The sequence below is a fragment of the Bubalus bubalis genome, chromosome 7 (genome assembly GCF_019923935.1).
Source record: "Bubalus bubalis isolate 160015118507 breed Murrah chromosome 7, NDDB_SH_1, whole genome shotgun sequence".
Lineage (NCBI taxonomy): Eukaryota > Metazoa > Chordata > Mammalia > Artiodactyla > Bovidae > Bubalus > Bubalus bubalis.
This window is the reverse complement of record NC_059163.1, coordinates 111,368,969-111,392,309: the sequence shown is the minus strand read 5'-3', so window position 1 is coordinate 111,392,309 and position 23,341 is coordinate 111,368,969. Positions and strand designations below refer to the sequence as shown.

The window sequence follows — 23,341 nt, the reverse complement described above, 5'->3', positions numbered from 1 at the left end:
GACAATGAAAAGCCATGGGCTCTTAGCTTACTATAGTCCTCCCAACTTCCTTTTCCCCTCCATGGAACTGTTCTTTGCTTGCCATGGGGGGATTTCCACATGGTGTACCATGATTGCAGACTCTGAATTGCAATTCTTTACTGATTCCAAACAAACCCACCTTTGCTGGAGAAATATATGGCAGTTGATTTGTTAAAGGCCAACAAGTATGTTGTTATGGGCTTCCCTCGTAGCTAAGTTGGTAAGGAATCTGCCTGCAATGCAGGAGACCCAGGTTCGATCCCTGGGTCGGGAAGATCCCCTGGAGAAGGAAATGGCAACCCACTCCAGTATTCTTGCCTGGAGAATCCCATGGGCAGAGGAGCCTGGCAGGCTATACAGTCCATGGGGTTGCAAGAGTTGGACACGACTTAGCGTCTAAACCAGCAAACCAGCAACAAGTATGTTATAGTAGAAATTAAATAGGCTTTCTAGTCAAATTGGCTAATGTTAAAATCCTGCTATTTATATGCATGTTATCAACAAACAAGTTACCAAAACTCTCTGAGACTTGATTCCTTACCTAAAAAAATGGGAATAGTAATACTACTTAGTTTACATGATTGATGTAGAGAATCCCTGTTGCTTAATCTCCTTGGCATCCATCCTCCACTTCTTCCAGCAACACACCCAGCTTTCATTTTGGAATCTACCTACTCTTCACTCTCAGATTGTCAGCACACATGAGCTTCCAACAGGCAGATCTCATTGGCTCAGGGATGGACACGTGATCCAAATCTGTCCATTGAGAATATTACGGCTAAACTCAGAGGCTTTTGTTTATGAGCAGATTCTCCACAGGCTGTGAAGCTGAGAGTTGGATACAAAGTTTCAGTTCAGTTCAGTTGCTCATTCCTGTTTGACTCTTTGTGACCCTGTGAATTGCAGCATGCCAGGCCTGCCTGTCCATCACCAACTCCCGGAGTTCACTCAAACTCATGTCCATCGAGTCAGTGATGCCATCCAGCCATCTCATCCTCTGTCATTCCCTTCTCCTCCTGCCCCCAATCCCTCCAGCATCAGAGTCTTTTCCAATGAGTCAACTCTTCGTGTGAGGTGGCCAAAGTACTGGAGTTTCAGCTTTAGCATCATTCCTTCCAAAGAACACCCAGGACTGATCTCCTTCAGAATGGACTGGTTGGATCTCCTTGCAGTCCAAGGGGCTCTAGAGCTGCTATAACCCTCTTGCCACCTCAGAGGAGGTTTTGGAACTGTGCACTATAGTGGCTTGGGGCCCAAAGATGAAGCCTTCATAGCAAGAGATACAGAGAAATGGAATCACTTGAACATTGTATGAGCCCTTGTGGACAGTACTTCCCCAAATCAACTAGGCTGATGGACTTTTCAATTATGTGAACTTCAGAAGAGGCTAAGTTATGTTCTCTGTGCAATAATAAACACCTCCCCCACCCCCCACCCCCCCCCACCCCCACCAAAAAAAAAAAGCTTAGGGGCTTAAAACAACAAAGATTTATTTCTCTCTTATGCTCCATAGAATGGCTGCAACTCTGCTAGATTATTTTTGGTCTGGGTCTTAGGATGATGGAGGAATTTCTATTTGGAGAAAATCACCAGTGGCTGTAATAGAGGGAAAAGAGAGTAGGGAAAATAAGTACTGGCTTTTAAAGCCATCTGCCTGGCATATGCTTCCTGCTTACATGTCATTGGCCAGAACAAATTCACATACTCAAGCTTGATGCCATAGTGTGCAGAGGGACAGTAAATGTTTTTGAATAACAATGCAATTTACCAGTAAATTTCCCTTTTGCTTAAGCAAGCTTAGGTCATATTTTCTGTCACTTGCAGCCAGAAGAACCTTAACTGAGAAAAGCTGGTGAAAGAGTTAAATTAGATATTTTATTTAAAGTAGCTAACACATGGTAAACATTCAGTAAATAGGTGCTAAATACTATTTTCAAGTGCATGGACACAGACTAATTGAGAATTATATCTTTCTCAAATGTTCTCAATTTCTTTACTTTATTCACTATCTCACTAACATTTATTGAGCTCTTTTTAAGTGACACACACTGTGCTAGGTAGTAGGGACATAAAATGATACACTTACAGTTTAGTTCTCCAGTAGATTTCTTTAAAAAAAAAAAAAGAAAGAAACAATATGAAGACTTGGTGTCTTATGCCTGAGGAAAGTGATAAACATTTAGGAAATTACTATTCAGAGAAAGGTTATATATGGCATACAATAAAATGGAACCAAAAGTATGAAATCACCACTCATCAATCCATTTGTCTAATACGTACTTATTAGCCTCTAATATGAGCTAGACATTATTGAGGTAGAAAAACAAATAACATTCATTGTCATCTTTAGAGAACTTAAAATGTAGTAGTAAAGAGAGGTGAGCTGAGAGTATAAAATGGATGCTGTCATAAAATAAAATAATGCAGATGATGGCTAATGCTGATGGTCACCAATGACTTCCATTTTGCCAAATCTAAAGATCAACACTTAACCTTGCTCAAAAAGCAACTGACAGAGTTAATCATTCCCTGATTCTTCACTTGCTTGTGCACACTCCCCTTCCTGGTTTTCCTCCCAGGATCAGTCCTCTGTTCCATGCTTAACACACTTTTCTCCAGATGATCTCATTCAGTCTTCTTGCTTTAACTATCATTTGTACACTGATGACTCCCAGTTTTATGACCACCTCAACTTCTCTCCACAACTCTAGAATGATTGATTTTATTGCCTCCTTGTATAACAAGCATCTCGCAGTTATTACCAGACGGGACTCCTGATCCATCAGTCCCAAACTGGTGCCTTCTCGATATTCCCATCCGAGTAAAGCGTACCACCTTTCACCTCAGTCGCTCAGGCCAACGTTCAAGTAATCCTAATCCCTTTTCTTCTTTCCTCTCACTTCCAGTTCATCAGCTGCTCTGTAGACGCTGGCTTTTAAACCATTTTGAATATGATCATGTCTTCTTTTTCCCCCTCTTGGATGTCACCTTAGTCTTGGACTCAGCATCACCCTTCTATCATGTACTCTGACAGTAGCCTTCCCTAGCTGGCTTTTCTGTTTCCATTTCTGTTATATTATTTTCTACATGGTAGCCAAAATAATTCTCTTGATACTAAAGTCAGATCATATCATTTCTCTGTTCAGAAGCCTCCAGATGCTCCACTTCACCCTCCACCCTTAGACATAAGCATGACTCATTCCCTCATTGCCCAGATCCCCTTGACACTGCTCAAATGTCACTTCATCAGAGAGGTCTTCCCTGATATCTTATTTTAAAAAATGCTAGTGCCGTCTGTCCTCACCCTCTATTCCTGTTTTATTTTTCATGTTGCCATTTGACATTATACAAAATATTTATCTGTTTATAAACAAAAGAATGTAAGCACAATGAGGACTTTGCATTTCCAGTGCCAAAAACAGTTTCGATGATACTTTTATAAGTACTCTAGACATTACTTTAACACTCTGTATTATCTGTTACGTTGTCCTAACACATTAGATTTGCTGTATTGAGTTGGACTATAAAGAAAGCTGAGCACCGAAGAATTGATGCTTTTGAACTGTGGCGTTGGAGATCTTGAGAGTCCCTTGGACTGCAAGGAGATCCAACCAGTTCATTCTAAAGATCAGTCCTGAATGTTCATCGGCAGGACTGATGAAGCTGAAACTCCAATACTTTGGCCGCCTGATGCGAAGAGCTGACTCATTTGAAAAGACCCTGATGCTGGGAAAGATTGAGGGCAGGAGGAGAAGGGGACGACAGAGGATGAGATGGTTGGATGGCATCATCGGCTCAATGGACATGGGTTTGGGTGGACTCCGGGAGATGGTGATGGACAGGGAGGCCTGACGTGCTGCGGTTCATGGGGTGCAGAGTCGGACACGACTGAGCGACTGAACTGAATTGAACTGAACTGTCTACATTTCATAGACCTGATAGCTGAGACACAGATTAGTTAAGTAACTTGCCCAGAGTCACACAGCATTTAAGTGGTTTAAAGTGAAAGTGAAGTCGCTCAGTCGTGTCCGACTCTTTGCGACCCCATGGACTGTAGCCCACCAGGGTCCTCCGTCCATGGTATTCTCCAGGTAAGAATACTGGAGTGGGTTACCATTTCCTTCTCCATTAAGTGGGTTAGCTAGGATGCAAATTTAGGCTTCATTCATCTGCTCCTCTGAGCTTGGGGCTCAAGTTTAATTCTTGAAAGCCATTCGCCAGAGGCGACGAAGAGGTCAGGTCAGTGCTGGCGGGAGGAAGAGAAAGTGGGAGGAGGGAGACTGTTGGGGAACTGAGGAAGAGGGAGGGACCGCAGGGAGACGCCAGCGAAGGCGCGGCTCACGCAGCTTCCGGTTTTCTGAGTAACAGCGCGCACTCGTCACTAGCCTTAGGGTGCTGGGCTAGCAGAGCTCACAGATTCGGGCAGGCGGCTGGGGCGCGGGAACGCGATGTACTTCTGCTGGCGCGCTGGCCGCCGAAGGCCGCTGCGGGAGCGCCAGGTGTGTGCTGGCGGCAACACGCTACTGCAGGCGGCCAGTGGGGAGCATCACTCGCTACTGCTGCTGAGCGACGGCACGGTCCAGTCGTGCGGGGACAACAGCCGGGGCCAGCTGGGCCGGAAAGGCACGCCGCGCGGGGAGCAGCCAGGTGAGCTCCTGGACTCAGATGCGGGGCAAGGGATCAGACGGGTGGCGGTGCTGGAGCCGTGGGTCTGCTGGACCACAGGCGACAGGAGAACAGGGTTCCGCGCTGCCGGAGCGCAGGTCCATCAGTTTCGTTTCCTCCTCGCGTCTCAGGTTTGTTTCGGTTTCCAGTAGTTTTATCTTCAAAAGGAAACTGAGAGCAGAACTAAACTGGACCGCGTTCCTCTGAACAGAGATGCCTTTTGAGACCAGTCCTTACCTATGCGAACCTATCTGGAACAGAGTGACCTTCCAAACATAGTTTGTAGTTTGAACACTGTAACTCCTTCCGAAATACCCTTAAAATAATGTATGCTAGCATTTTGCTAGTATTGATTATTGGAGAAACACAGGAAAAGAAATCGCTTATTAGTCTAACACCCAAAGACAACTTACATTTTGATGCATTTCTTTTTTGCCTTATTTTCCTATTACATATTTAATCTTTATAAAATTATGTCTTTATAAGCTTTGTATATGCAGATTTATATAACTTTGTAAGTTGTGTTCTTCATCAAGAATAATATCACAAACATTGCCCTTTTATTATAGTATATAATATTATATTATAATCTATTACTATATTATAGTCTATTTAAAAATAGATTTTGAATTGTTGCATAATGTTCTAGGCTCTGACAGTATAACTATTCTTCTTTTAGGGAAATTTGTTTTTTTCTCATCAGGGCCTTTTGTAAACAATACTATGATTGACATTATTGTAAGTAACGTCACATTTCTGATTATTTACTTAAATTCCAAGAATTATGTCTGGGGGGAAAAAACTTTTCCTCTACCCTTAGTTCTACCCTTAGTTCTGTCCTGAGGACCTGTGAACTAAATTGATAAAGGCAAATTAAGGAGGGAAAAAACCTTACAGTTTTAATATGTGCACAGGAGTTCACAGAAAAGAAGGGTTAGACTTAGGAACTTATGTGCCATTTAACAAAGAGTAGAGGGTTTGGGTTTTGAGGAATGATCAATTGTGGAGAAATGATTTTGAAATATATGGGGGAAACTAATGAAATTTAAGGGTTATTTTACTTAAGGCTGTTTATGCAATCTTATCTCAGTACCAACTCTGGTGATGAGTCACATTTCCTGGTATGAAAGGGGGAGGTGGGTACACCTTCAGAGGAGAATGCCATATTTGTGTTTTTAAGTTGATAGGGAAAGGCAGAGAACTCTTCCTGCATCTGTTGATTCTCAGTTGCCTTCAGCTCAAAATCATCCTTATGCCAAAGTGGCATGCTTTGGGGTGGTATATCCTGATTCCCTTAAAGTGGAAGTAAGGGACAATGTGATCCTTAAAGCCAAATTCTTCTCCAGCAATGAGGTACCAGGTTCTACTTCTATGAGTGTATGCATCTTTGGAAATTTTTTTTCTTGTTGCACGGTTTGAAAAGTAAATCACTGAAAAGAATAAGATCACAAGACTAAAAAAGAAAACTTAAATATTAACAAAAACTTGACTGGTAATGATGTGCTTAACTCCAAGCCTCTAATAATTCAGAAACAAACACTTTAGGAAAACAGTTTAGATTGTCCTGTAGGGAAAAATGCTCAGAGTTTCAACTGTGGGCGTATTTGACCCATCCAGAGGCCTATTAAGTAACTCGCCCAGAGTTTCATTGGGAGGGCATCTGGCATCTGCCTCTCATACTCAGGCAGGCTCCCTGCCCATCTCTTCCTGAGCAGAGGATTCACTGTTCTCACTGTTGAAGGCTGGGAAGTCAGAGGAATGGAGTAGGGGTGAGCCCATCCTTTCTCTGGCTCCCTTTATCTAGCTGAGCTTTTTACTCCACCATCACAAGGAAGTGTTCGGCCAAGCATCAAGTCCTTACAGGTTCCACTCCTCCACATGCCCATCCTTTTAAATAGTAGTGATATTCCATTAAGATGTGCCACACGATGAGCCTATTTTCTTCTCTTCTTTAAAGTGGACTTTAGGCCTTGATTTAAAAATCTCTGGAAGAGATGAGACATCCCAGTGACTCTTCCTTTTGAAGAAAAGTACTTTCTTAAACTTGGTATTAAATTAGCAATCTTGGTGTGGGTTGTTTTGTTTTTGTCCCTAAAGAACGAATTCCGGCATTGGAAACTCTGCACGTGGCTCTGGTGAGCTGTGGAAAGGAGCACTCCCTGGCTGTCTGTCACAAAGGAAGGGTCTTTGCGTGGGGAGCTGCTTCTGAAGGACAGCTGGGAATTGGAGGATTTAAGGAAACGTGTATACCTAAGTACGTATTTTAGTTCATTCATTTAGTGTTTTTGAGTTTCATGTGCCAGGCACCATGCAAGATTGCCAGGGTCCAAAGATGACTATAACAAACACACACTTAACCTGAAGGGTTACAGTGTTGTGAGGGAAGGAGGCAGGGAAAATAACATAGAACACCAATTACTACTTAATTAGGATCTGTGAAAGAGAAGGGCCGCATGATGTGAGAACCTATGACGCTTTGATCTTAATCTTATGTACGGGAATGACACTTGGGCCTCCAGAGTTAGTATAAAAATTATTTTAAAGTGAAAATATTTGAGCTCCAGAAGATTCACAGAGATAACTTACCTGACTAAAACAGGGCCTCCTGAAAATCCATAAGCTGCCATTAACCCTCCTTTGAGGGAGTTTCCTATGAATTCAGCTGTCTTGAAAATAAAATGCCCAATTTGCATCAAAAAACTCAATAGAACCTTCCATACTCTGCCACTGAAGCCCTAAAAAAAAGAGACCCTTTTGCTAAGTTAATATATATAAACCTCTACTCAGGTTATTGTACAAATTTTCCATTACTTGGGAGCTTCTATCTGCACATATAAACTTTTTTGTCTTTTTTTCCCTGTTAATCTATGGCAGTTAATTTGCAGGTTCCCCAGGCAGAGAACACAAGTTGAAAGAGGAAAGGTGTTACTCCCAACGTAATCTTTTGGCTTGCCATAAGCCCTTGGATCCTAATATTTTACTTAGTAAAATTGGGGGAAAATCATATCCTCACACACAGCTTCCTAGGCCAAATAATATGATAAGCAGTCTGAACTGTGTGTTCATGAATTACATACTCTGAGGAATTTCAAAAACATGTTTTTTAATACTAGGAAGTTACCTCTTGTTACCTTCTCTGGTCATTAAATTGTATAAGAGATGGCTGTGGCTCGGAGGAATGAGCATTGAACTTGTAAAGAAAAGCCCAAGGTTTGAATCTGTTCTGTAGCTTGATACCAGTTGACCTCTTTGAGTTCTCCTAGGTTCAACCGTATAAAATTGCTGATCAGTTCAGTTCAGTTCAGTCGCTCAGTCATGTCCGACTCTTGCGACCCCATGAATTGCAGCATGCCAGGCCTTCCTGTCCATAACCAACTCCCGGAGTTCACTAAAACTCATGTGCATCAAGTTGGTGATGCCATCCAGCCATCTCATCCTCTGTCGTCCCCTTCTCCTCCTGCCCCCAATCCCTCCCAGCATCAGGGTCTTTTCCAATGAGTCAACTCTTCGCATGAGGTGGCCAAAGTACTGGAGTTTCAGCTTTAGCATCAGTCCTTCCAGTGAACACCCAGGACTGGTCTCCTTTAGGATAGACTGGTTGGATCTCCTAGCAGTCCAAGGGACTTGAAAGAGTATGTTCTAATCTACAAAAACAGCAATTTAATAAGAATCAACCTAGTAGTATCTTTATCTCACAGGGCTTAAGGTAGGTGGTGTAGGCGAGAGTGCTCCATAAATTCTAAAACCCTACACTATATGTGCATAAAGAAATTTATTTTTATTTTAGGTTGGTAAGTATAGTATAAAGGTTAGAACTTTATACAATATATTAAAAGCCCAATGAAAATAACTTTTGCATTATATATTGTTTTGGATTCTGCCCTGTATTTTTATACATGTTGATGTCATGCTGAAAACAGTTTGAGGGCTTTGGGATAAATGTGTTACAGAAGTGCAAGAAAGTAATTTAAAATACCTGTAGTCCACTTGGTGACCCAATCTGAAGAAGAATTAATAGATTTTGTATCATTATTATTATAGGAAGATAAAAACTCTGGCTGGTATAAAAATTATACAAGTTGCCTGTGGACACTACCATTCCGTGGCATTATCAGAAGGTAAAAAAGTCTTCTTGGATCTTGTAAATGTCATCAGAAAGTAATTTTTTGAATACAAATAATACCTGTTGAGTTTTAATGCATTGGGGTTCATTTTAATGCATTTAAAGTTAAAAAGAAAACTTAGATATAATAACTTGTAGAAATCTGAAATGTGTTAGCAATTCTCTGGGTACATAATTTAGCATTAGAAGAGCTTGATTTTTTTACCTCTTGTAAATGATCTATCTCTAGTCAAATTCAACATAAAATGTTGCTTACCCCCACCCCCACCAGTCATTCCACAAGTATTTATTAAGTGCCTACAGTATATCCAACAAAGAGGATATAACAGTGAACAAACCTAAGACTGCTTTCATGAAGCTTGTATTCTGGGGAGATGTAGGAGAAGTGAGCCTTAAACACACGGACGAATAATTGTGTGATGTAATAGGGATAAGGATGTGAAGAGAAGTGAGACGGGAAAGGGGACAGAGAGCGAAGGGGTAGGTGGAGGGAAGGGGTCTTTCTACTTTACAAAGGAGATCAAGGAAGCTATCCTCATAAGGTGAGACGTGAACAAAGACCAAAAGGAGAGGAGAGAGAGAGATGATGCTAAGGCCATGGAATGATGCAGATGCAAGACCATGCCCAGCAGGGTGCTCAGGAGCAGCAGAGGTTCTAGAGAGGGAGAGAAGGGAGCCAGGGGAGATGCAGTCTGAGAAGTAGCTGTGGGAATCCTGGTGATGTGGGGCTTATGAACCGTGCTAAGAACTGGCCTTTTATTGAGTGAGAAAGCAAGCTCTTGAAGGGTTTTATCAGACATGTTTTTAAAAGCGCACTCTGGCTGCTCATGAGAGAAGAAACTGCTGGGGGCAAGGATACGATGTGGGAGTGCAGTGAGATGCTGTTGCCGTTTTCCAGGAGAAAAGTGACATTGACTTGGCAGGTAAGGGGGTAACAGTGAAGTGGTGAGAAGCAGTTGGATCCTCGATAGATTTTGAAGCAGAGACTTTAGTATTTGCTGGGTTGAAGGCTGTAAAAAAAAGAGAGAGGAGTCAAGGATGACTCCAGGATTTTTAACTGGAGCAGATGAAAGATCATGGTTATTCTTAAGTGGGAGGGAAAAGAAGAGTGGATGTTTTTGGAAGAGATTTTTAAATGTGACCTTGGCCATTCACTTTGCCTTTAGTAAAGGTACTTTAACCTCCTTTACTCCTGTTTTATTCTCTAAAGATTTTTAGAATTAAGGTGGTAGTTTCTCCTTGAATTTGGTATTACAGTATGTTTGCAGTTCTGAATTTCTCCTCTTTGCTTTTGCAGATGGCCAAGTGTTTTCATGGGGGAAGAACAGCCATGGACAGCTGGGCCTGGGGAAGGAGTTCCCCTCCCAAGCTATCCCACAGAGGGTGAGGTCCCTGGAGGGGATCCCGCTGGCACAGGTGGCTGCAGGAGGGGACCACAGCTTTGCCCTGTCACTCTCTGGGACTTCATTTGGCTGGGGAAGCAACAATGCAGGGCAGCTGGCCCTCAGTGGGAATAACGCCCCAGGTAATGGGTTAGGCTTATAGTAAGTCCTTCTTTCTTTCTACTTGGAAGACCAGTTCTTCAAAGGGCACTCTCAAAGGTTAAAACAGTGGTTCCCAAACTTTGGGACACATTAGAATCACTTAGGGAGCTCTATTAACTTTTTTTTTTTTTTTGATTCCTGCTATAACAAATCACCACAAATCTAGTGGCTTCAAACAACATAGATGTATTATCTCATGGTTCTGATGCAGGTCTCACGGGGCTAAAATGAAAGTGTCAGCAGGGGCTTCCTGGAGGAAGACAGACCATTTTCTTGCCTTTTCCAGCTTCTACTGGCACCTACACTCTTGACTTATAGCCCCCTTTCTTCTTCAAAGCCAGTAATGGCTGGTGAAGCCTTCTTCAAGTCACATTACTCTGACATTGACTTTTCTGATCCCTCCTCCTCAGTTAAAGGACCCTTGTAACTGCATTGGGCACAGCTAGATAATCCAAGCTGCTGCTGCTGGTGCTGCTAAGTCTCTTCAGTCGTGTCCAACTCTGTGTGACCCCATAGACGGCAGCCCACCAGGCTTCGCCGTCCTTGGGATTCTCCAGGCAAGAACACTGGAGTGGGTTGCCATTTCCTTCTCCAATGCATGAAAGTGAAAAGTGAAAGTGAAGTTGCTCAGTCGTGCCTGACTCTTAGCGACCCCATGGACTGCAGCCTACCAGGCTCCTCCGTCCATGGGATTTTCCAGGCAAGAGTACTGGAGTGGGGTGCCATTGCCTTCTCCAATCCAAGCTAACCTTCCTATTTTAAGGTCAACTGATTAAGAAAACCTTAAATTCACGTGCTTTCGTAACTCCTCTTTGCCATGTCCTCTAACATATTCACCTCTGTGTGCTCAGTCATGTTCAACTCTTTGTGACCCCATGGACTGTAGCCCACCAGGCTCCTCTGTCCGTGGGATTATCCTAGCATGAATACTGGAGTGGACTGCCGTTTCCTCCTCCACAGGATCTTCCTGACACCAGGATCGAACCTGAGTCTCCTATGTCTCCTGTATTGCAGATGGATTCTTTACCACTGAGCTCTGGGAAAAGAACTTGTACATCTTTGGAAGGCCATTATTATGTTACTCTAAGAATGTTTAAAAATTCCAGCGCCCAGGTTGGACCCCAGACCATTAAATCAGATTGTCTGGGGAGGGAAGCCAGGCATCAGTCATTACCAAAGACTGCACAGGTAGTGCCCTTGCACAACAAAGTTTGGGAACCCTTTTTCAGACAGTTGCTAGCAGTATGAGAAACAACCAGTTCCTCTGACAATCTTTCAAAAAAACTCACTGTGATGTCTTCCTGATGAGCCCTTCTGTTCAATTCTTTACATGCAGCTCATGTATATTTAGCTCCTGTTACATACCAGTACCAGGGCTTCCCTGGTGGCTCAGCGGTAAAGAATCCACCTGCCGATGTAGGAGAAGCTGGTTCGATCCCTGGGTCGGGAAGATCTCCTGGAGAAGGAAATGGCAACCCACTCTAGTATTCTTACCAGGGAAATCACATAGACAGAGGAGCCTGGCAGGCTACAGTCCATGGGGCAGCAAAGAGTTGTGACTCGACTTAGTGGCTGGATGACCCCATACCTGTACCATGCTGATCTCTTACATCTCATTTCATTTAACTTGATCAACGTGAAGTGGGTCCTCTTATTTTCTCAATTATTGTTGCATATTTGCAGAACATCTATAATGTGACAAAAATGAATGCAGCATAATGGAAATATTATTGGGAAGTGGGGTCTTAAACCTTAGGTTTCTTGGCCAATAGCCTTAGTCATTCCAGAAACTTAAATATTTTCCAAAAATAAATGCTAAAGGACTGCTTTTCTTTTCCAGTGTAGGTCTTTCTTTCTGTTTTATAATACTTCTGATTGTTCACATTTTAAATTATGTTGATGAATTATAATAAGATAACAAAAATATTAAAATATATAAAAACTCATGATACATGATTATTTCTTATACTTGAGAGATTCTGCTTTCTTTCCACAGTTCAAAGATATAAGCCTGTATCAGTTGGTGCACTGAAGACTCTCGGTGTGGTTTCTATCAGCTGTGGTTCCAAGCACACTGCAGTGCTTACCCAGGTAAACCAAAACATCTTGAGAGAGAGGGATATATATATATATTTTGGCCATACCTTGTGGCTTGTGGGATCTTAACTCCTCAATCAAGGATCAAACCTGGGCCCCTGGCAGTGAAAACACTGAGTCCCAACCACTGGACCATCAGGGAATTCCCATTTTGCTATTTTTTTTAAATCCCAGAGAAATGTTACTGTAAGGTACATGTACTAATTATTGTAGAAAACAATATGTGTATTAATATCTGAAGATACCCATTCAGCGTACAGATCTCTAACGAGGAGAAGTCAGCCAAGCCATGGAACTTTTAAGATCCTATAACAAAAGCTAATTTCAGCTTCAGGAAATATTTTTAGATATTTCAAAATCTCTTATAGATTAGGAGCCAATTATTCTGTCATAATGTAGCTCTACATATGAAAAATATTGTAGAAGCAACAAAGTAATTTTTTTAGGTTTCAGTGGCCTACATTACAGACCAGAACATTCTATGTTCCATTTCTTACTTGGCACAATTATGAATCAGCATCCTGAATGTCTTATACTGGCCATGCATTTCATTCTGATGAGATGTATTCTCTTCATAGCTGTAATGAATAGACCTGAAGACTATTTGTGTGGTTGAAATGTTTATTTAAAGCAAAATATCTAAAATAATTTATATTTTGTTTGTTTTAAAAATATGCTTGGATTATATTATCAGTTGGCAGGAAAGAGCTAGAATTGTTTTAATCCAGAATCATCTTTTGAAAAGAGATTTATTTTCAGAGAAATGCTCAAATAAATAAAGCAACCTTATATTTAAGTGTTAGTGTTGCTCTTGAACCAGTTAATTTCTCCATCAATTCTTTCTACAAATACATAGTAAGTACCCAGTTCTGAAGGGAATGCCAGTGATTTTTCAAGTTTAATATGTTAACTCTTTATTCACTAGTAGAAATAATAAATATAAGACCCTTCTTCATATAAAGCTTGTATTTACCATAGTGCTCTCATAAAACTCTCTTATGGGACTTAATCTTTTAAATTTTAATTACACTTTTAGCCTGAAATTAGTCTGATTCTTCCTTTTTTAAACAGGATGGGAAAGTATTCACATTTGGAGACAATAGCTATGGACAGCTGGGACACGATCCCACTGCTGAGAAGAGGGGTCCACAACTTGTGGAAAGAATTGAAGGCCTCGTTTCACAGATAGACTGTGGAAGGTAATAGGTTTTTTTAAGTGAGAGAAGAAAGTGGTGTATTTTATTACTTAGAAATAACTTTTATGAAATGTTTTGAAACCTTAAAACACTAAAATATGTGATTACTCTTTTTATAGATCATTTTCCTTTCTGAAAATTTACTCCTTTCAAATATGGTGTAATTTTTCTGTTTTTCTTCTTTATTCTAGGCATTTCTTTTATTTCATAAGAATTTATTGGAAATGTACTGGGCATAGACCACCTTACTAGATTCTAGGGTGAGGGGAGTTTGTATATAACAAAAATAGTGGTGCTTATCTTCTTGAGTTCATTAGACAAAATTACCCTCATGCAGGTAGAAGATGATGTATATTTGCATGTGCATTCTGAGTTTTGCATAACCTAAGTGTGAGAACTTTAAAAAAAATTTTTATTGGAGTATAGTTGATTTAAAATGTGTTAGTTTTTGCTATACAGCAAAGTGAATCGGTTATACATATATCATTCTTTTTTAGATTCTTTTCCCATATAGGTTATTACAGTGTATTGAGTAGAATTCCCTGTGCTATACAGTAAGTCCTTAGCTATCTATTTTATAGTGCGTATGTATTAATCCAAATCTCCTAATTTATCCCTCCCTATGAGGACACTTTAGGAGAAAGCAATGGCACCCCACTCCAGTACTCTTGCCTGGAAAATCCCATGGACGGAGGAGCCTGGTAGGCTGCAGTCCATGGGGTTGCTAGGAGTCGGACATGACTGAGCGGCTTCACTTTCACTTTTTACTTTCATGCATTGGAGAAGGAAATGGCAACCCTCTCCAGTGTTCTTGCCTGGAGAATCCCAGGAACAGGGGAGCCTGGTGGGGTCGCCATCTATGCCATCTATGGGGTCGCACAGAGTCAGACATGACTGAAGCAACTTAGCAGCAGCAGCAACAGCAGCATGAGGACACTTTGGCTATTATCCACCCAATTAGTAAAAAGAGCAAAAGACAAAAAGAACTTACATTTAAAACACAAATGATAGAAACCATAGTAAAGACCCATCAATAATATTCTGCCTTTAGGGGTGGTAATAAGTCACTATTCACCCACCATTTGTTTGGCCATATGACTTGGTACTCTCTAACTCTGACATTGTGATAATGGGGTCTGGGTACTTAGTATAAGATAAATCTGTTATTTTGTGTTGAGACATCATCTTTCTCAAAAAGCATGACTCATTATAATAAGTGTTCATGATATCTTGTCTCCTGCAGTCTTCACACCCTTGCATATGTCTATACCACTGGTCAGGTGGTGTCTTTCGGTCGTGGACCAGGTTGTGCAAGCAGCTCACCACATGCGGGGGCTCTGGCAGAGAGCTCTGACATTAGCTGCCTGATTTCTGCTAATGGTATGAGTGGTCCCACGATTTGTCATTTTGTTTTAATTGGTGTCATTGGAGGAAAAATATTATTCAGTTTCCTTTCAAAGAGTGCATAAATGGTGGTTCTTTTGGTACTGTTATCTTTGATTTGTAGAATATGCATTTTTTTTAATGCAATGCTTCCTGGAATATTAAGTAATTTTTTCTAAAGATTAAGGTAATACAAAAGAATCAGTTATTTACACTTCAGAATAGCACACTTTTATTTTATTTTTTATTTTTATTTATTTTTTAATTGAAGGATAATTGCTTTACAGAATTTTATTGTTTTCTGTCAAACCTCAACAGAATAGCACACTTTTTATATATTTAATCAAATCTCTACTAAAGCACACCAGCCTGGTTTCATTATGTAAATACATGGAAAATTAAATTTTAAGATAAGGGAATATAGAATGTGTAATCTGATCAGTATTAATCTTTTATGCTGTTTGTAGTCAAAATCTATTTAGAAGCCAAAGAATAAGTAAATTTAGCTTGGTAATACATTAGTTTTTTTAAAAAACTTTTTAAAAGCAGCTTTAGGTTTATAACAAAAGATTTATACTTTTTACATCTAAAAAAACAATAAGCATGGATTTATGACTTTCTTCTAGACCTTGCGGATGTTCAAGTCAAACATATTTTTGCTGGAACATATGCCAACTTTGTGACAACTTACCAGGTATCTATTACATTTTCTGTTTCTTTTAAAAATCATCTTTTCTTCTGGATTTCACGGTGGTATTTGAAACATTGTGTCATTTGTATATATTAAATTTTTTTACTAAACTAGTAAGTTCCTCTGTTAGAATTCTTCTTTGAAAATATCGTGTAATTCTCACTTCCTCATTTGGATTCCCAACAGATACCAATGGTGCTCACAATGACTAATACTAATGGTCACCCATGAGTTAGCAACCAAAGTACTGACCAACACACTTAATCCTCAAATCAGCTCTGATTCTTATCATCACTCCCATTTTACAGATGAAAAAACTGAGTCTCAGAGACATGGACTTGCCCAAAATTATGGTGCTAAGAACTGACAGAGCTGGATTCAAACCTAAGCAATCCAGCCCCACCATACCCACCATTACCCACCATGCTCTAGCACCCTCCTAATTATTAACAGAGAGGTTTATATTATTATATTTCTGAACAAGTTCTGAAATGTTTTAGATAGAAAAAGTATACATAGTTATTTTAATAATTTGTACTTTTTTCCTATTATTAGGGATGTTTTAAACAACACTCATATAGACTCTTAACTGTATTCTCTGGGACAGAAAACTGTAAGCAAGGCAAAAGTCTGTGCTGCTGGGGATAGTCAAGAGATGGTGCTTGGTTGCTTTTTACAGCTGTTTGATCAGGCTTCTGTCTCAGGCTCTGCTCTGGGTCCTTGGGGTACTGTGAATAGTACACACAAGTATATCCTCATTCATGGCATTTGGATTCTACCAGGAAGTACAGATGAGAAACACATAAATACAATTGTGTTAGAGAGCGACAATTGCTCTGAAAAAAAATAAAATGGGCCATTTGATGATGAGATGAGATGGGCTTCTTTAGAAATGTCGGTCAGGAAAGGCCTCCCAGAGGCTGTAGCGTTTGAGCAGAGATCTTAGCCATGCTTAAATCCACAGGAGAAGCATTCCAGAGAGAGGGACCACTCTCTCTGGAATAGAGAGGCCCTGGGGCAAGAATAAGTTTAGCATGCGTGAGGGACAAAAAGGTAAACCAGTCAGAGACAGTATAGTAGGAAAGCGTGAAAGAGTTATATGAGCTGGAGTCGTATGGAAATGGGCTCAGTTATGGGAGATGAGGTTCATTTGAAATGTCCTTGGAGAGGAGATCTAAAGTCTTAATTGCGTGTTCAACTCTGGATCTCAAGGAGGACGCTAGCACTGGAAAATAAACGTGATAGTTGTTAAACTACAGATTGTTATTAAGCCACAGGCTTGGATGAAAGGTCGCCTGGAGTGAGAGTAGAAATGAGAAGAGCAGGGGACAGAATCCAGCCTCGAGGGACTTCTCCATGAGGAGGTCAGGCAGTGAGGCCGGGCCAGAAGAACTGAGAAGAACCAGTTTCTGAGGTGGAGAGAACCAGAAAAGGGTGGCTCATCAAGACAAGAGAAGAAAGTCTTTGCAGAAGGAGGAAGTGGCCAAACCTGGCACATATTGCTGAGAGGTCAAGTAGGATGAGCACAGAGTTTGTTTTTGCTTTGTCAAGACTGAGTTGTCTCAGGGGACAGAGGATGAAACATTCTCTGGGATGGACGGAGAATAGAGGGGAATAAGTGGAGGCAATGACTGTGAAAGTTCTGAGAAGTTTTGTTGTGAAAGGGAGTAGAGGATCTTGGGAGGTTTTTATTGTTGTTAGAAGTAGTGATGTTAAGGTATGTCTGTGTGCTAATGAGAATAATCCAGTTCAGGTGGAAAAAGTGATAATTCCTGAGAAAGAGAATGATTGCAGAGCTAATGTCCTAGAATAGATGCAAGAAAGCGGGGTCCAGGGTCCAATGTAGAATATAGGGCTTTGGGCAGAAATTTTGTTCTGATGAGGAACAGTGGAGGTGAGGTAGGAAGGCAAGGTTAGGTCTTGCCTGTTTCCATTTTCTCAGTGATGTACAGTTCAGTTCAGTTCAGTTGCTCAGTCGTGTCCAACACTTTGTGACCCCATGGACTGCAGCACACCAGGCTTCCCTGTCCATCACTAACTCCCAGAGCTTACTCAAACTCATGTCCATTGAGTCAGTGATGCCATCCAACCACCTCGTCCTCTGTCATGCCCTTCTCCCACCTTCAATCTTTCCCAGCATAAGGGTCTTTTCAAATGACTCAGTTCTTCGCATCAGGTGGCCAAAGTATTGGAGCTTCAGCTTCAACATCAGTCCTTCCAGCAAATATTCAGGGCTAATTTTCTTTAGGATGGACTGGTTGATCTCCTTGCAGTTCAAGGGACTGTCAAGAGTCTTCTCCAACACCACAGTTCAAAAGCATCAATTCTTCAGCACTCAACTTTCTTTATAGTCCAATTCTCACATCCATACATGACTACCGGAAAAACCATAGCTTTGACTACATGGACTTTTGTTGGCAAAATGATGTCTCTGCTTTTTAATATGCTGTCTAGGTTGCTCATAGCTTTTCTTGCAAGGAGCAAGTGTCTTTTAATTTTACTGCTGCAATCACCATCTGCAGTGATTTTGGAGCCCAAAAAAGTAGAGTCTGTCACTGTTTCCATTGTTTCCCCATTTGTTTGCCATGAAGTGATGGGACCAGATGCCATGATCTTAGTTTTCTGAATGTTGAGTTTTAAGCCAACTTTTTCACTCTCCTCTTTCACTTTCATCAAGAGACTCTTTAGACTCTTATTTGCTGTCTGCCATAAGGGTGGTGTCATCTGCATATCTGAGGGTATTGTTATTTCTCCTGGCAGTCTTGAGTCCAGCTTGTGCTTCATTCAGCCTGGCATTTCACATGATGTACTCTGCATATAAGTTAAATAAACAGAATGACAATATACAGCCTTAATGTACTCCTTTCCCAATTTGGAACCAATCTGTTGTTCCATGTCCAGTTCTAACTGTTACTTCTTGACCTGCATACAGATTTCTCAGGAGGCAGATAAGGTGGTCTGGTATTCCCATCTCTTTAAGAATGTTCCACAGTTTGTTGTGATCCACACAGTCAAAGGCTTGGGTGTAGTTAATAAAGCAGAAGTATATTTTTGTGGAACTCTTGTTGGATCTTGTTCAATGATCCAGCGGATGTTGCCAGTTTGATCTCTGGTTCCTCTGCCTTTTCTAAAACCAGCTTGAACATCTGGAAGTTCATGGCTCACATACTGTTAAAGCCTGACTTGGAGACTTTTGAGCATTACTTTGCTAGCCTGTGAGATGAGTGCAATTGTGCGGTAGTTTGAGCATTCTTTGGCATTGCCTTTCTTTGGGATTGGAATGAAAACTGACCTTTTCCAGTCCTGTGGCCACTGCTGAGTTTTCCAAATGTGCTGACATATTGAGTGCAGCACTTTCACAGCATCATCTTTTAGGATTTGAAATAACTCAACTGGAATTCCATCACTTCCATTAGCTTTGTTTGTAGTGATGCTTCCTAAGGCCCACTTGACTTCACATTGCAGGATGTCTGGCTCTAGGTGAGTGATCACACCATCATGGTTATCTGGGTCATGAAGATCTTTTTTGTACAGTTCTTCTGTGTATTCTTGCCACCTCTTCTTAATATCTTCTGCTTCTGTTAGGTCCATACCATTTCTGTCCTTTATCGATCCCATCTTTGCATGAAATGTTCCCTTGGTATCTCTAATTTTATTGAAGAGTTCTCTAGTCTTTCCCATTCTATTGTTTTCCTCTATTTCTTTGCACTGATCACTGAGGAAGGCTTTCTTATCTCTCCTTGCTATTCTTTGGAACTCTGCATTCAAATGGGTATATCTTTCCTTTTCTCCTTTGCTTTTCATTTCTCTTCTTTTCACAGCTATTTGTAAGGCCCCCTCAGACAACCATTTTGCCTTTTTGCATTTCTTTTTCTTGGGGATGGTCTTGATCACTGCCTCCTATACAGTGTCATGAACCTCCATCTATGGTTCTTCAGGCACTCTGTCTATCAGATCTAATCCCTTGAATCTATTTGTTGCTTGTACTGTATAGTCATAAGGGTTTGCTTTAGGTCATACCTGAATGGTCTAGTGGTTTTCCCTACTTTCTTCAATTTCATCTGAATTTGACAATAAGGAGTTCATGATCTGAGCCACAGTCAATTCCCGGTCTTGTTTTTGCTGACTGTATAGAGCTTCTCCATCTTTGGCTGCAAAGAATATAATCAATCTGATTTTGGTATTGACCATCTGGTGATGTCCATGTGTAACGTCTTCTCTTGTTTTGTTGGAAGAGGGTGTTTGCTATGACCAGTGCGTTCTCTTGGCAAAACTCTGTTAGCCTTTGACCTGCTTTGTTTTTTACTCCAAGGCCAAATTTGCCTGTTACTCCAGGTATCTCTTGACTTCTTACTGTTGCATTCCAGTCCCCTGTTAATGAAAAGGATATATTTTTTGGGTGTTGAGTGAAGTTGCTCAGTCATGTCCGACTCTTTGCGACCCCATGGACTGTAGCCTGCCAGGCTCCTCTGTCCATGGGATTCTCCAGGCAAGAATACTGGAGTGGGTTGCCATTTCCTTCTCCAGGGGATCTTCCCAACCCAAGGATCGAACCTGGGTCTCCTGCATTGCAGGCAGACGCTTTATTCTCTGAGCCACCAGGGAAGGTGTTAGTGATGTACAATCCTTATCTAAAACTTGGAGAAGCAGAGGATGATTGCTACAGGTTTAGGAATACAAGGAATGTGTGCAATCATGTCTCAGAGTGAGAAAGTGAACATTGTGGGAGATTACTAGCCAGTATAGAGTGTCCATTTGAAATCTGTGGTCGTAGGCTTATGGTGAAGTCAGTCAGCACTGTTTATTTTTTTCCACTGATGTTAAGCTGCTTGGATTCCTTTGGAGTAATTCAGAGTTGAGATTAACTGTAGGTGGACTTTTCCTAGGTGACTCAAGACAGAAGACTTAAAGGTATTTGTAAAGGACTGATTATAGTGCTGACCATAGAATCTAAGCTGGGTAAGAAAGACATGAGGAGGGTGATGGATAATGAACAAACAATAGAGTTGACAGATCAGAGTGCCCAATGGCCTCAAAAAATGTTGGAGTGGGTTCCACTGTTAAAGTAAGTGTCTTAGTCTGTTCTGGCTGCTATTAACAAAACACTGTAGATTGAGTGGCTTATAAGCAAACATTTATTTCTCACAGTTTTGGAGGCTGGAAAGCCCGAGATTAAGATAATGGTACATTTGGGAATTCCCTAGCAGTGCAGTGGCTAGGACTTCATTCTTTTCTTGCCGTGGCTCAGGTTTGATCCCTGGTCAGGGAACTAAGATCCCGTAAGCAATGCAGTATGACTTAAAAAAGATGACAGCATATTTGATGTCTGGTGAGGGTCTGCCTCCAGTTTATAGATGACTGTCTTCTCCATGTATCCTCACATGGCAAAAGGGACAAGGGCAAAATAGCTCTCTGGGGTCTTTATAAGGACACTAGTCCCATTCTTGAGGGCTCCCCCATCATGACCCAATCACCTCCCAAATGCCCTACCTCCTTACACCATCACATTGGGGGTTAGGATTCCAATATATGAACTTAGGTGGGAAATGCTCAGTCTGTAATGTTCTGCCACTGCCCCCAGTCAATTCATGTCCTTTCTACATGCAGAGTACATTCATTTCAACCCAGCAGCCCCAAAGTCTTAACTCATTTTCGTGTCAAAGAATGTTAGACTGGAGTACCACTGTGAAGTCAGTGAAGTGGAGGGATGGTGTATGATGATCTGAGAGGAGTATGTTTCCAATAGATACTTAGAAGGTAGAACAATTCTTGATAATTATAAAGAACAGAGTATCACTAGGAGTGATTTTGCACCCCCGGAAACATTTGGAAATGTCTATCGTCAGTTTAGGTTGTCCTAACTGAGGGAGGGCCATGTGTGTTGGGGTGGCTGCTGCTAATGTCTAATGGGTAGAGGCCAGGGATGCTGCTAGACATCCTAATGCACAAGACACCTGCCACAAAAAGGGTTATCTGATGCAAAATGTCGACTGTGTCAGTTTAGAAACCCTGATCCAGGGCCTGGGTGGCTAAGATGAAGCAGAGGAAGAGAGTGCAGATAAGATCAAGAATTGAGAGGTCATGGAGGGAAATAAATTATGTTAATTAATTCTGAAGTTGCCAAGAATGACGGAAAGAATGGTGACAGGCATGGTTGTGCTGAGGAAGACAGTCAACAAGATGCTAAAGTTTTCAATTATTGAAGGGTAGTGCCTAGGACTTTGGCAGGTGATTATCATAGAAGAAAGGGAGGCAGGTGATATAGTCTAATGTCACGCACTTACGAAGAGCCGAGATTTTGAAGAATAAAGTAGAAGAAATGGTCTGTGGGTGCCAATACGGAGCACCTCATTGTCCTGAGGTTCCTGGGATGTTGGAGGAAAAAAACTTCCTTATGACTGAACTCCAGGGGACACCCAGGACTCAGATCAAGAGAGTGAGGGGAATTATGGTTATACATCTTTCTCAAGAGGTCTTTAGTTAAGCATTAAACAAAAGTGATGCAGAATTCTCTGATTTATTATAAATTTAGCAAAAGCAGAGGTATAATATGGAGTCATAGCACTGATGTCTTTCAAATAATATATTAAAGACAGATTTTTTTCCCCAAATTTCTCTGACACCTCTGACTGAACCATTTGGCTTCAAATATTGTAAAGAACCACGGTTCTCAAAGTGTGGCCCCCAAATCGGCAGGCATCAGCATCAGCATCCCCTAGAAATTTGCTCTATATAAATTCTTGAGCTCCACTCCTGACCATTGAATCAGAAACTGTGGGGATGGGCCCTGCTTTAACAAGATCACCAGATGATTCTGTTATAAGTTTGAAAGCCCCTGATACAAAAGCAAAACTCTGTGGATGGTTAAAGAGCTGAAAGAAGCTAGTCTTTATTGAGTACTTCCTAGAATTGAAAGGCTTTGTATACCTAATGTATTTTAGTCTTAACGGGAGCCTAGAGAGGTGGTCATCGTTAACTCATTTTTTAACTGTAGTAAAACATACGTAACATAAAATCTGCTATTTTAACCATTTAAAAATGTGCCATCAGTGGTATTGATTGTGCTCACAGTGTTGTTCAGTCATCACCACTGTTTTGCTCAGTTGCTGAGTCATGTCTGACTCTTTGTGACTCCATGGACTCTGGCCCACCAGGTTCCCCTGTCCATGGAATTGCCTAGGCAAGAATACTGGAGTGGGTTTCCATTTCTTGTTCCAGGGAATCTTCCTGACCCAGGGATTGAACCTGTGTCTCCTGCATCTCCTGCATTGGCAGGCAGATTCTTTACCACTGTGCCACCTGAGAAGCCCAACCATGGCCACTAACCATCTCTAAAACTCTTCATCACCCCAAGCAGAAATTCTTTATTCCCCCTCAAGCAGAAATTCTTAACCATTAAATAATAACTCTGAGTTCTCCCCTACCCCTAACCCCAAGTACATTCGAATAGCCTTTCTATCAACTAGCCTGTTTCGTATAAGTGGAATCATGTTTTTATATTGGGCTTATTTCATGTAGCATAATGTTTTCCAAGTTCATCCATGTTGCAGTATGTGTCAGAATGTCCTTCCTTTTGTGGCTGAGTCATAGTCCATATGGGCTTCCCAGGTGACACTAGAGG

At 41.2% G+C, this 23,341-nt stretch overlaps 1 protein-coding gene across 6 annotated transcripts in view; it reads left to right on the top strand.

Annotated features, from left to right (window-relative positions):
- The first annotated feature begins 4,387 nt into the window (after positions 1–4,387).
- Positions 4,388–23,341, top strand: part of HERC6 (HECT and RLD domain containing E3 ubiquitin protein ligase family member 6) — a 55,068-nt gene continuing 36,114 nt past the window's right edge. For 5 of the 6 annotated variants that reach the window (XM_006043251.4, XM_025290429.3, XM_006043250.4 and 2 more), the window contains exons 1-8: positions 4,388–4,668; positions 6,784–6,940; positions 8,728–8,804; positions 10,107–10,334; positions 12,350–12,444; positions 13,522–13,649; positions 14,890–15,026; positions 15,656–15,723. In XM_006043251.4, the coding sequence (XP_006043313.3) occupies positions 4,470–4,668; positions 6,784–6,940; positions 8,728–8,804; positions 10,107–10,334; positions 12,350–12,444; positions 13,522–13,649; positions 14,890–15,026; positions 15,656–15,723 (1,089 nt within the window). In that variant the 5' untranslated portion in view covers positions 4,388–4,469. The remainder of the gene's footprint in view (positions 4,669–6,783; positions 6,941–8,727; positions 8,805–10,106; positions 10,335–12,349; positions 12,445–13,521; positions 13,650–14,889; positions 15,027–15,655; positions 15,724–23,341) is intronic. The other variant, XM_044946350.2, reaches the window with a different exon arrangement.